This window comes from Emydura macquarii, unplaced genomic scaffold, assembly GCF_026122565.2.
Source record: "Emydura macquarii macquarii isolate MOO-44397 ecotype Brisbane River unplaced genomic scaffold, CSIRO-AGI_Emac_v2 contig_499, whole genome shotgun sequence".
In the NCBI taxonomy this organism is placed as follows: domain Eukaryota; kingdom Metazoa; phylum Chordata; order Testudines; family Chelidae; genus Emydura; species Emydura macquarii.
In genome coordinates, this window is record NW_027130636.1 from 4612571 (window position 1) to 4625315 (window position 12745).

Genomic DNA, 12745 nt, shown 5'->3' on the forward strand with positions numbered 1-12745 from the left:
CCTGCTGCCTATTAATTTCATTGGGTGACCCTTGGCTCTTGTGTTATCTGAAGAGGTAAATAACACTCCCGTATTAACTTTCTCTACATGATTCATGATTTTATAGACCTCTATCCTATCCCTCCTTAGTCATCTCTTTTTCCATGCTGAAAAGTCCCAGTCTTTTAAATCTCTCCTCTTATGGAAGCTGTTCCAAACCCTTAATAATTTTTGTTGCCCTTTTCTCTACCTTTTCCAATTCAAATACATCTTTTTTGAGATGGGGCAATCAGAACAGCATGCGGTATTCAAGCTGTGGATGTACCATGGATTTACATAGTGGCATTATGATCTTTTCTGTCTCATTATTGATCCCTTTTCTAGTGGTTCCTTACATTCTGCTAGCTTTTTTGATTGTTGCTGCAATTGGGCAGATGTTTCCAGAGGACTATCCACAATGACTGTAAGATCTCTTTCTTGAATGATAACAGCTAACTTAGATCCGATCATTTTGCATGTCTATAGTTGAGAGTATGTTTTCAACGTGCATTACTTTGCATTTATCAACACTGAATTTCATCTGCCATTTTGTTGCTCAGTCACCGAGTTTTGTGAGATCCTTTTGTAACTCTTTGCAGTCTGCTTTGGACTTAACTGTCTTGAGTAATTTTGTATTATCTGTTTACCCCTTTTTCCAGATCATTTATGAATATGTTGAACAGCACTGGTTCCAGTACAGATCCCTGAGGGACATCAGTACTCACGTCTCTCCATTCTGAAAATTGACCATTTTATCCTACCCTTTATTTCCTGTGTTTTATCCAGTTACTGATCCATGAGAGGACTTTCCTTCTTATCCTAGAACTGTCTTCTTTGCTTAAGAGCTCTGGTGAGGGACCTTGTCAAAGACTTTCTGAAAGTCCAAGTACACTACATCCACTGGATCACTCTTCGCCATGTGTTTGTTGATTCCCACAAAGAATTCTAAGAGTGATGAGGCATGATTTCCCTTTTCAAAACCCACACATCGTGTTTATCTACATGTCTGATAATTCTGTTCTTTACTACAGTTTCAACCAATTTGCTGGGTTCTGAAATTAGGCTTACCAGCCTGTAATTGCCAAGATCGCTTCTGGAGCCTTTTTAAAAAATTTGTATCATATTAGTTATCCCTCCAGTCATCCTGCACAGAAGCTGATGATAGGTTACATACCATAGTTAGTAGTTCTGCAATTCCATATTTGAGTTCCTTCAGAACTCTTGGAGAAATACCATCTGGTCCTGGTGACTTATTACTGTTTAATTTATCTATTTGTTCCAGAATCTCCTCTACTGACATCTCGATCTGGGAATTCCTCAATCTGTCACCTACAAAGAATGGCTCAGATGAGGGAACCTCCCTCATGTCCTGTGCACTGAAGCTTGATGAAAAGAATTAATTTAGCTTCTCTGCAATGGCCTTATCTTACTTGCGTGCTTCTTTAGCACCGCGATCATCCAATGACTCCAATGATTTTTGACAGGCTTCCTGCTTCTGTTCTTTATTTTTTTTGGCAATCCTTCTGTTCCATCATGGCTTAGTTAGTAGCTGTCCTCATGGTATACACATTTTCTCCCCACGGTGTCAAGGTTGCTTTTCTTCTCCTGCAGACTCATTCTCACAGGCCTGTTAAGATCTAAACCACTCAGCTCTATCCTTATGATTCTGAATTGTGACAGGATCAAAGAGAAGCCAGCTGCATGCAGAATCTGCACAGTACTGCAAAGACATGATCTGAGAACTCAATCATCTTCTTAAGTTTTTCTTGATCTGTCTTCTTGGAGGAACCTATCTTCAGATGATAACAGAACAGTACTTCCATGGACTCTTGGTATTCCCTGATCCAATTATTCAGATTTTTCATTGGGAGCTGGACCAAAAGATGTCTCAGTGTTGCAATGCAGTTTCCACAGGGTGAGCAGCTAAAGCAATCTCTGCTATTCCTTATTCTAAAAGCAAATATTGCACAGGCAACAGAGGCTCACAGGGATGCCAAACACACAGACAGTGCCAGTATGTGAGAAGGAAGGCATTTTTACTCCACAAGGCCCACAATTTAAAGACTGGGTATTTAATTTTGTCTGCCACTACAAGCAATCAGGAACCAACCAACCAAACTTTATTTTTTCTTTTTACTACTGATGGTGAATTACAACACACACACACACAAAGTTTCAGTTGAAGTAGAATTGCACAAGAGAAAGGAAAAGAGGAATTGGTTTGGGTCCCAAGACCACTTGTGATGGCACACACAAAGAGGTAACAGTCATGATTTAGAACATTGGGCCCCATATGCACACACTCTCATGGTTACACAGCTCTGAACATTCTGGGATCCATAAGTCAGAGCATACACCTCCCAACGAAGCTCGGAAGGGCATCAAGGAGCAGGTTCTTAGTGATATGGACAGAGAAGGAAGAGGGAGAGATTAGATAGAAAGCAGCAGCAGCAGAATTTGGTGAACATATTATGCTACAGGGAGGAGTCAAAATGATAGCAGGGTGGCAAGTTTAGGAGACAAGGAGGATTCTGCAATTTTGGACAATGATAGAAAAAGCGGGGAGTAGGGGAAAAAGATCAAAAGTTCACTTTTTGCCACGTTGAGTTGGAGGTGTGTCTAATAAGCAGTTGAAGAGGTGAGGCTGAATGGAGAAGGAAGAGCAAAAAGATGGTAGCTGAACCCCTGAGAGCAGGTAAAGTATGCAGAGCTTGCATTTAGAAAGCATCTATTAGTGTGATGGGTAACAGAAAGAATAGATAGATAGGAGGAGAAGGGAAGGGTATTGAAGACCAAGATTTGAGGGAGAGTGAAAAGTGTAAGGGAGAGGAGCAGCCATGTAAGGAGATGATAGAGCAGCAGAGAAGGAAGGAAGGAAGAACACAGACTCACCACAGCTCCAGGAGAAGAGGCAGTAAAAGGACTCTATTGTCTAAAATAGAAAAAAGTTCAGAGAATGCTAAATCTGGATCTGGCTAGAGTTAGGTCATTTGTGCCCTTAGTGAGAGAAGTTCAGTGATGTGGAGGGGACAAAAGCTTGTCTGCAAGAGATCCAAGTGAAAAAATGAAGGTGAGAGCAGATATATTGAAGGCTCTTAGCAGCAAAGGCCATGGAAGAGTTGTAGCAATATTATGACAGGCGAGTAGAGACATAAGATGCTTGAAAGCTGAAAGAAAGCAGCCTTATGAGAGACGAAACAGGAGACCAGAAGGAAGTCTACGCTGAATAACATTACTTCTTCGAGTGCTTGCACACATCCATTCCAATGTAGGTGTGTGCGTGCCCCGAGCACAGTTGCTGGAATTATTTCCCTTAGAGGTATACAATGGGTCAGCTCTAGCACACCCTGGTATTGTGTATTCATAGCGCCGGTATAAAGCACCCTGCCAACCCCGCTCCCCTTCATTTCCTTCTTACCATCCATGACGGTTGCTGGAACCCTCATTGCCGAGGAAACTCCTTCTCTCAGTAGTTTTTCTATCCGTCTTAGTGTAAACAGTTATAGTAGTTAGCGTAGTTTTTAGTAGTTCTAGATAGTTTTGGCTCCTCCTGCATTAAATAGTGGGGTTGTCCACCGTCCCGATGCTGAGGCATGCCCCAGTCACCGAGATTCAAGACTTGTGCCTCATGCAGTAAGTCTGTGCCTTTGAGCAACCCGCACTCGAGCTGCCTCAAGTGCTTAGTGGAAGCTCATAGGAAAGACTGCTGCCAAATTTGCAAGGACTTCAGACACTGGACCCAGAAGGAACAAGCTGTTCGATTGAAGGTCCTCCTCATGGAGGTAGCCCTAAGACTGACCTTGGAGCTGCGCTCGGACTCGGCACTGAATACCTCAGCCTCGGTGCAGAGTGCACCTCCATTAACCTAGGTCTCTCAGCACCAATCATCTTTCACAGTGCCCAAGAAGAAACACTACAAGTACCAGAAGAGGAGCAGTCTCCGATGCCGAAGGACAAGGGAGACAGGGAGAGAGCAAGATCCGTACCAGGCCGCTCTTTGTCCCCGGTGCCTCATTGTCAGGTGCCTGCACCCACGGCTCCGCAGCATCTTATGACATCTCCTCAGGGTCAAATTTGTGGTGCTGTCAATTCCCGAAGCCTTTGCTGCAGCAAGGGACCTTTTAACCCTGCTGGTACTGGGTTCCCTTGAGGGTCAGGACCCAGCACTGATAGTGCCCCCAAGAGGAAGAAAACAGCCACCAGCTCCTTGTCTGGTACGGCAACAGCTTTCCAAGGGAAAACTCTCATTGAGAGCTGTAAGATCTCTTTGGCAACCCTCTCTGGTATTGAGTGGCACTGCACCACCCTTGTTTCCGCAGTGCGGTTTGTCATCATCGGACTCATGAGTGGGATTGTATTCCACCCACCACTGCAGCCGACCCCACTGGTCCCTAGGCCATTCTCCTTCCACCTCAGCACCGAGTTCTTTGGTACCCCTGGGCACCTGACTTTCATTTTGTGGAAGAACCCGAACTCAGGGGTCCTTACTTACAAGTTCTCTTGCTCAGTGGATCGTCCTGAAATAGCCAAACAACAGATTTAGCAAAGTCAAAGTTTATTCTTTACGTAAAGAAGGTGATCCCTTCAAATATAAAGAATGACACCTGCTTCCAAAAAACAGACCGTATTTATAGGGTGGTATAAACAAGTTTTTACATGTCACAGTTTCCATGGTCATACATACTAAAAAGTATTATCTAGGAATTTTGTAACTGAATACTTGCAACGTTCCTTATCTAAGTTACAAGGTCTTTCTCTGCATTCCATCTCTACTAGCGTCTAGACCTCTTAACTATTTCATTACTTCAAAACATTCTAAGATTAAATAACTGCTAAAAAAGCATTTTCTATCTCAGGCTTTTTACAGCCATTTCTAAAATCAGTTCTCAGCAAAAACAGAGACCCCATTTTGTTTTCCCTTCACAATATCCATGGGGCCCACCCACCAAGTAGTGACCCTTTGGGAATCCGTAAGGGCATAGGTGCTGACTTTTGGTTTTGCCGGTGGGTGCTGGGGCCAGTGGTCTGGTCTGGCTCCCTGCCCACAGCGTTTCCCCATGGGGCTTTTCCCTCACCTACCTGTCTTCTGCCAGAGGCCGGGGCTTAGCTGCCCCCCTCTCAGCTTCTGCTGGGGCCAGGGGGTTGGGTCCAACTTCCCCCCCTTGGCTTCTTCAGGTGGCGGCAGCCAGTGAGGCGTCCCCCCCCCCACCCTCCTGGCTTCTGTTGGGGGTGCCCGGGGGCTGTGGCTTAGTTCCCCATACCCATTCCTGGATGTCTGCTGCTGGGGGCTGCCAGCTGGTGCCCAATTTTCCAGTGATACCACATTAGCCAACACTGTACACTCACCCTCCTAGTCCTAGCCTAGTAGTTAAATTCCCTCTGCCGGGACTTACCTGCTGCCTGGAGTCAGACCTGGAGCCTGGCTGGGAGCCTGGGAGAGTGCTATGGGGGAAGCTACAGGCTGCAGCCACACACGCTGTCTGCCCACGAGGCACATTCATGCAGGTACGAGGGGAGGAGTTTGGAAAGAGGTGTGGGGTGGCCTAGTGTGTAACTCCCGGTGAGCAGCAGCAGGGGCTGGCTGTCCCTGCGTGCTGCTGACCTAGGGTGACCACATCTAACCCTGTCCCTAAAACTTTTATTTTTCTGTTAAACAGTGCCAAGGGGGGCAGGACATGACTTGGGAGTTGGTCCCCCTCAGCGCCCCTGGCTGGAGCAGCAGTCCCAGGGGGCTGTGCTGTGATTCAGTGACTCAGCTCCTGCGGGAGCAGGGAGGCACCTGTAAAACACATTAAACCAATTAACAACTAATGGGTGCAACCAACAGCTGATAGGCAGGTGGGAGGAGCCAAACAGAATCTGCAGCTGCCTGTGTGAAAGAGTTGCTAGCTGCCTGCTAAAGCTATCATTCTGACCCAGGCAGGTGGCTACCTGGTGGGTGCTGAGCACCCACTGTTTTTCCCTGTCGGTGCCTCAGCCCCTATGAAGTTGGTGCCTATGCGTGAGGGGTTCCCCTACCTCAGGGTCTCTCTTCAAGGTGATCCTACTCAGTCATCTCAGAAGCCAGGGTAGCCTCGGTACTACGCAGAGATATTCTGGAACCAAACTCCAGTACCAAGCCCTGCATATTACCGTGGGTGCTGAGGAACCAAACGGAGGCTCCCTGTCCAATATTAGCCTCCTCTTCTTCCTCTCTGGATGAGGCCATGGTGGCACCCAGGACCCCTCCACCTTCAGACGACCATATGGCTTACTAGGACCTATTGAAACGGGTAGCTTCGAACCTAGGGTCCAAGCGGAAATGGTCAAGGAGATGACACGCTGCCTCCTGGACATTCTCTTGCCAACGGCCTATCTAGAGTGGCTCTACTGCTGCATGATGACATCATGGATCCAATTAATGCCCTGTGGCAAAACCCTGCCTCCCTCCCACTGATGGCAAAGTGCACAGAGCGAAAATACTTTGTCCCTGCCAAGAGATACATATTTCTTTTTTCGCGCACCCCTCCCATTCCCCCTGGGTCATTAGTGTTTGCGTTGGCCAGCAAACGGGATTGACAAAGGATGCTGGGTCCTACACCTAAGGCAAAGGACCCTAAGAAGCTGGACCTCTTCAGGTGGAAGGCATTCTCGTCAGGGGGCCTTCAGAGCCATACAGCAAACCAGCAAGCCCAGGTGGGCGCTATGACTTTAATATGTGGGAGCTGCTGACACAATTTAAGGAGCTACTTCCCCAAGACTAGGAGTTTTCCTCCCCAGTTGAGGAAGGAAAGACCATGGCTCGGGCCTCCCTGCAGGTGGGTCCTGGATGCCGCAGATAGATCAATGACAACTGTGGTTACAATGTGTATGTGCTCCTGGTTGCAGTCCTCAGGGCTCCCTCAGGAAGTGCAACAGATCACTCAGGACCTCCCTTTCGAGGGATGTTCACTTTTCTCTGAAAAAACTGACAATAGGCTGCAAGGCCTTAAGGACTCCAAGGCAACCTTGAAATCCCTGGGACTTTATGCACTGACAGGTTCAAGGCAGCAGTATAGGCCGCAGCAGATGAGCAGTTACTTCCCGCAGACTACCAGGCAGGACCAGCAAAGGATAAGGAACAGGGTATTTAGGCACAGGCCTCCTCCCCAATCTTCCTTGTCAGGCTCTACACAGTCAGCCTACAGGCACCTCGGGTTATCAAAGCATTCGTTTTGATGAGACACTCGTGGTCGACAATGCAATCCCCTATGCATTGGATTCAGCTACCCCCGTTTTCAAATCACCTTTCCTATTTTCTGGATGCCTGTACCCATATCACCTCAGACTGCTGGGTTCTCAGCATGACAGAACTGGGTTACACTATCCAATTCCTGTCCACCTTCTCTTCGCCGTCCCTATTCAGGGACACTTCTCATGAGCTCCCATTGGAGGAGGCGGCCCAATTTCTCCTTTGGGTGGGAGCCATGGCGGACATTCCCATTCATTTAAGAGGAAAGGGGTTCTATTCTCGCTACTTCCTAATTCTGAAAGCCAAAGGGGGTCTCAGACTCATTCCAGACTTGCGACATCTCAACCAATATCTCAAGAACTTCAAGTCCCACATGGTCTCCTTGGCTTCTATCATTCCCTTGCTGGATCCCAGGGATTGGTAAGCCACCCTCGATCTAAAGGATGCTTACTTCCATACTTGAATTTTTCCTGGTCGCAGACATTTCTTAAGGTTTGTAGTGAACCAAGATCATGACCAATTTGCAGTACTCTCGTTTGGCCTGTCAGCAGCCCCGCAGGTTTTTACAAAGTTCATGGCAGTAATAGGGCCCTCCTCAGAAAAAAGGGACTGGCTGGTCAAGGGCCAATTTAGGGCTCAAGTGGAGGCCAACATCCATCTCATCCAATCAACCTCAACACATTGGGCCTTCTGTTCAATGTCCAGTACTTGACTCGGACTGAGGCAGCACCTGACTCGGTGCAAGCAAGGGCTCTACTTCTGAATGACCAGTTCCTCTTGATTGCGTCCCTGACAAAATCTCTTCAGGGTCATCGGATCACGACGATGGGGAAGCGTCTACTCTCCTGGGTCACATGGCATCGTGCACATACATAGTGCAACACGCAAGACTATGATTCAGACCTCTACAAGCCTGGCTAGCCACAGTCTACTCTCCCCCTCTCACCATCACCTGGACTCAGTGCTCACAGTCCTCGTCCAGATCCTTGACTCACTGACATGGTGGCTGGATAGCCACACAGTATATGCAGATGTACCCTTCTCAAAACCCCAGCCATCCTTGTCTTTGATATGCGATGCATTGGCCCTCATCTGGGGGGCCCGCCTGGGGTCCCTCAGAACTCAAGGTCTTTGCACTCAAGAAGAGCTCTCCCTGCACATCAATGTCAGGGAGTTCAAAGCAGTATGCCTAGCCAGCCAGGCATTTCTATCTCACCTGATGGGTAAATTCATTTTGATCCTCACGAACAATATGACAGCTATGTTCTATATAAACAGGCAGAGCCGGGCCCATTCTTCCCCTCCCACCACCCCATGCCAGGAAGTAAACCACCTGTGGGAGCTATGTATCAATCACTCCATCAATCCAGGGGCATCTTATCTTCCCGTGACTCAGAACTAGCTAGCAGATTGCCTCAGCAGATCTTTCTCCTTTCACCATAAGTGGTTTCTCCATCCAGACATGATGAGGGACATCTTCCAATGGTGGTAGGCTCCCCTCACAGACGTGTTTCACCACCCGAATCAACAGGAAATGCCACCAGTTCTGCTTCCTGAGAGGTCATAGCTCGGGGTCTCTTCTAGATGCTTTCCTGTTACCATGGACAAGGCACTTGTACTATGCATTTCCTCCCATCCAGCTGATTCACAAGGTTCTGATGAAGATCAAGTGGGACCAAGCACGGGTCATCCTCATAGCCCTGGCATGTCCCAGGCAACTTCTGCTACACCCACACTTTATATCTCAGGATCATGGTTGGTTGTGATAGTCGAGCCTTGTGTCTCATCATCTGACAGCCTGGAAAAGCTCCATGGATGAATCCAGAGGAGCAAATTTCTCAGATCAAGTCTGGAGATCCTAATGGGCAGTAGAAAGCCATCCACCAGAGTGACCTACCTTGCGAAGTGGAACTCATGTTCCCAGCAAGTCCTGCCCTTGCAGTCATCTCTGCAATTCATTCTGGACTACCTGATTCAGCTAAGACAACAAGGTCTAGCCTTTTCCTCAGTCAAGGTCAATTTAGCACCTATCGTGGCTTTCCATCCTAAGATCAACAACCGTTCTGTCTTTTCACACAACACAGCGGTCCAATTTCACAAGGATTTGGAGAGGCTGTACTCCCAGGTTAGGGATCTCACCCCTACGTGGAACCTAAAACATGTCCTGTCATAGCTCATGGGACCTCCGTTTGAACCTCTGGAAACATGCTTGCTGTTACAACTCTCCTGGAAAGTAGCCTTCCTGGTAGCCATCACTTCAACCAGGTGGGTTTCAGAGATACGAGCCCTCACTCCAGAACCTCCGTATATGATCTTTTTCAAGGACAAGGTCCAATTGTGACCACAACAATTGTTCCTTCCAAAAGTTATCTTGCAACTCCACTGCAGCCAATGTTCTACCCTATGTCACATGCAAACAGAGAGGACCAGCGCCTTCATTCATTGGATATTTGGTGTGCCCTGTCCTTTACATACAAAGAACCAAACCATTTCGCAGATCCACTCAGCTGTTCATAGAGATAGCGGAAAGAATGAAGTGTCCCCATTTCTACACAGAGAATCATGTAATGGATTACCCCATGTATCAGAGCATGTTATGATCTCACAAGCATCCCACCACTGGCTAATCTAACAGCTCAATGTACAAGGTCTCAAGCCTCCTCCGTTACCTTTTTGGCACAAGTCCCAATTCAGGACATCTATAGGGTGGCATCTTGCTTGTCAGTTCACATGTTCGCAACGCACTATGCCATTACACAGCAGGCCAGAGATGATGCTGTCTTCGGCTGGGCTGTGTTACAGTTGGCTTGTCCTTAATCTCCAAACCCACTTCCAGTGCAAATGCTTGTGAGTCACCTGCGTTGGAATGGCCATATGCAAGCACTTGAAGAAGAAAAATGGTTACTAATCTTTCTGTAACTCTTCGAGATGTGTTGCACATGTCCATTCCAAAACCCACCCTCCGTTCCCTCTCTCGCAGGCGGTCGGCAAGAAGAAACTGAAGGGGAGCAGGGTTGGCAGCATCCTTTATACCAGTGTTATGAGAGCGTGACACCAGGGGGCACTAGAGCCAACCCAACAGATATCACTAAGGGAAAAAATTCCAGCAGTTGTGCTTGGGGCGCGCACACACCTACATTGGAATGGACGTGTGCAACATATCTCAAAGAACAAGAGTTACAGAAAGGTTAGCACCCGTTTTTTCTAGCAGAACCGGAGGTCTCGGCAAACATCAAGAAATAATGCTACCTTACCTTTCTGGTGATGATAGTAATTTTGGGCACAGTTGCTTCTGCAAAGGCAAACAGTAGTTTTGCACCATGACGTATGATTCCACCATACTCCTGAGCTGTACCTAGAAATTACGAGACCCAAAAAATCTTTTCAAGAAATTTACCAAACAAACATAGCTTCACCTGGACAGCTGTCTCCAGGTGCTGTGAGCAGGTTTGCTATCACTGATCAGAGCTGCACACCATCAGTAGTGTATACTGTGCAGTAGTGTTATCCACATGTCCGTGCTGGACAATGGGGCGAGGAAAGCTAATATGGAGAATGTAATGAATGTATGCCACAGGTGAACAGCAGCTATTTGGCATCATGATACCATAAAAATACTGTTTAAAGGTTCTGATTTGGTGGCAAATTTTGTTTCAGCTGAGAATAGTAAGACACTGCATTTATTTATTAGAGAAAAATTCCTCCTTATCTGCTAACTTTTCTGGAAACGTAATACTTTGACATGGAGAAGGGGACATTTTTCCACTTCAAACTCAAGGACAGTTCAAAGCCATCATTCAGGGTCAGCAGCAGGAAGAGACACTCCCTCATAGAGCTCTCCAGAGCTGTGAATCCTACACAAGGGAATAATTACAAATACAGACAGCAAAGACAATCTCAAGCCATAACTGAAAACAAATACTGGGCTTCCATGGGCATATAGCAATTCATTTGGGTAAGAAAACAGAGAGATACAGCAGCTCTGGTGAGTTACAGTGAAAAGGAACGATCAATAAAAATCTGTGCCTTAACTACACATCTCCATGCATAAAGAAAAACAGGGTTACTTACCAGTAACTGTTGTTCTTCGAGATGTGTTGCTCATATCCATTCCCATATAGGTGTGTGTGCACTCCGTGCACAGTTTCCCGGAACTTTTTTGCCCTTAGCAGTCCCGGTAGGGTCGGCTCAGGCGCCCCCTGGAGTCCCGCGCCCATGTCGCGGTACATAGGGCACTGCCGACCCCACCGGCCCCCAGTCCCTTCTCTCTGCCGACTCCGACAGCGGGGATGGAGGGTGGGTGTGGAATGGATATGAGCAACACATCTCGAAGAACAACAGTTACTGGTAAGTAACCCTGTTTTCTATCTTCGAGTGATTGCTCATATCCATTCCCATATAGGTGACTAAATAGCCATACCTGGAGGTGGGTAGGAGTTAGCGTTGCGCTGCCCTTGCCAGGACAGCTCTGCCAAACCCCACGTCCTCTCTCGCCTGCTGTACGATGGCGTAGTGGGACGTAAAGGTGTGAACCGATGACCAGGTCGCTGCTCTGCATATGTCCTGCAGGGGTACTCTTCCCAGGAAGGCCGCCGATGAGGCCTGGGCCCTGGTCGAGTGCACTGTTACAGCCCCTGGAAGCGGTACCTTTGCCTGCTCATAACAGGTTTTGATGCAGGTGGTGATCCAGGTGGAGATGCACTGGATGGAGACAGGTGAGCCTTTCATCCGATCCGCCACTGCTACGAACAGTTGCGTCGACTTCCGGAAGGGCTTGGTCCTCTCAAGATAGAAGGCCAAGGCTCGTCTGACATCCAGGGAGTGCCATCTCCGCTCCTCCTCCGAGCCGTATGGTTCGGGAAAAGACACAGGGAGGAAGATATCCTGGTTATAATGAAACTGGGACACCACCTTCGGTAGGAAGGCCGGGTGGGGTCTCAGCCGGACCTTATCTTTGTAAAAAACCATATAGGGAGGCTCTGAGGTTAAGGCCCTTATCTCAGAGACCCTTCTGGCCGATGTAATGGCCACTAGGAAGGACACCTTCCAGGAGAGTACGAGCAATGGGCATGTCACCAAGGGCTTGAAGGGGGGGTCCTGTCAGCATGGCGAGGACAAGGCTCAAGTCCCAGGGAGGCACCGGGTCTCGGACCTGGGGATATAGCCTCTCCACCCCCTTAAGGAACCTAGATGACATAGGGTGTGAAAACAGGGATCTGCCCTCCATCGGCTGGTGGAAGGCCGAGATGGCAGCCAGGTGTACCCTGAGAGAGGCCAGGGCTAAGCCCTGCAGCTTCAGGTGTAGGAGGTACTCCAAAATCGCCTGTATTGGCGAGGAGCTCGGTAGGATACCCCGGGACTGAACCCAACATGTAAACCGCTTCCATTTGGCTCGGTACACCACCTGGGTGGAAGGTTTCCTGCTGCTAAGCAGGACCTGCTGCACCTGAATGGAGCAGGTTCTCTGACCCTCCGTTAACCACAGAGTCTCCACGCTGTCAGGTGGAGGGAGTCCAG

General features: G+C 48.1%; 1 protein-coding gene across 3 annotated transcripts in view; it reads right to left on the reverse strand.

The window, feature by feature from the left end:
* PCCB (propionyl-CoA carboxylase subunit beta) overlaps positions 1-12745 on the reverse strand; it is a 78027-nt gene that overhangs the window by 3017 nt on the left and 62265 nt on the right. For all 3 annotated transcript variants that reach the window (XM_067538790.1, XM_067538789.1, XM_067538792.1), the window contains one exon: positions 10483-10583. In XM_067538790.1, coding sequence (XP_067394891.1) covers positions 10483-10583 — 101 coding nt within the window. The remainder of the gene's footprint in view (positions 1-10482; positions 10584-12745) is intronic.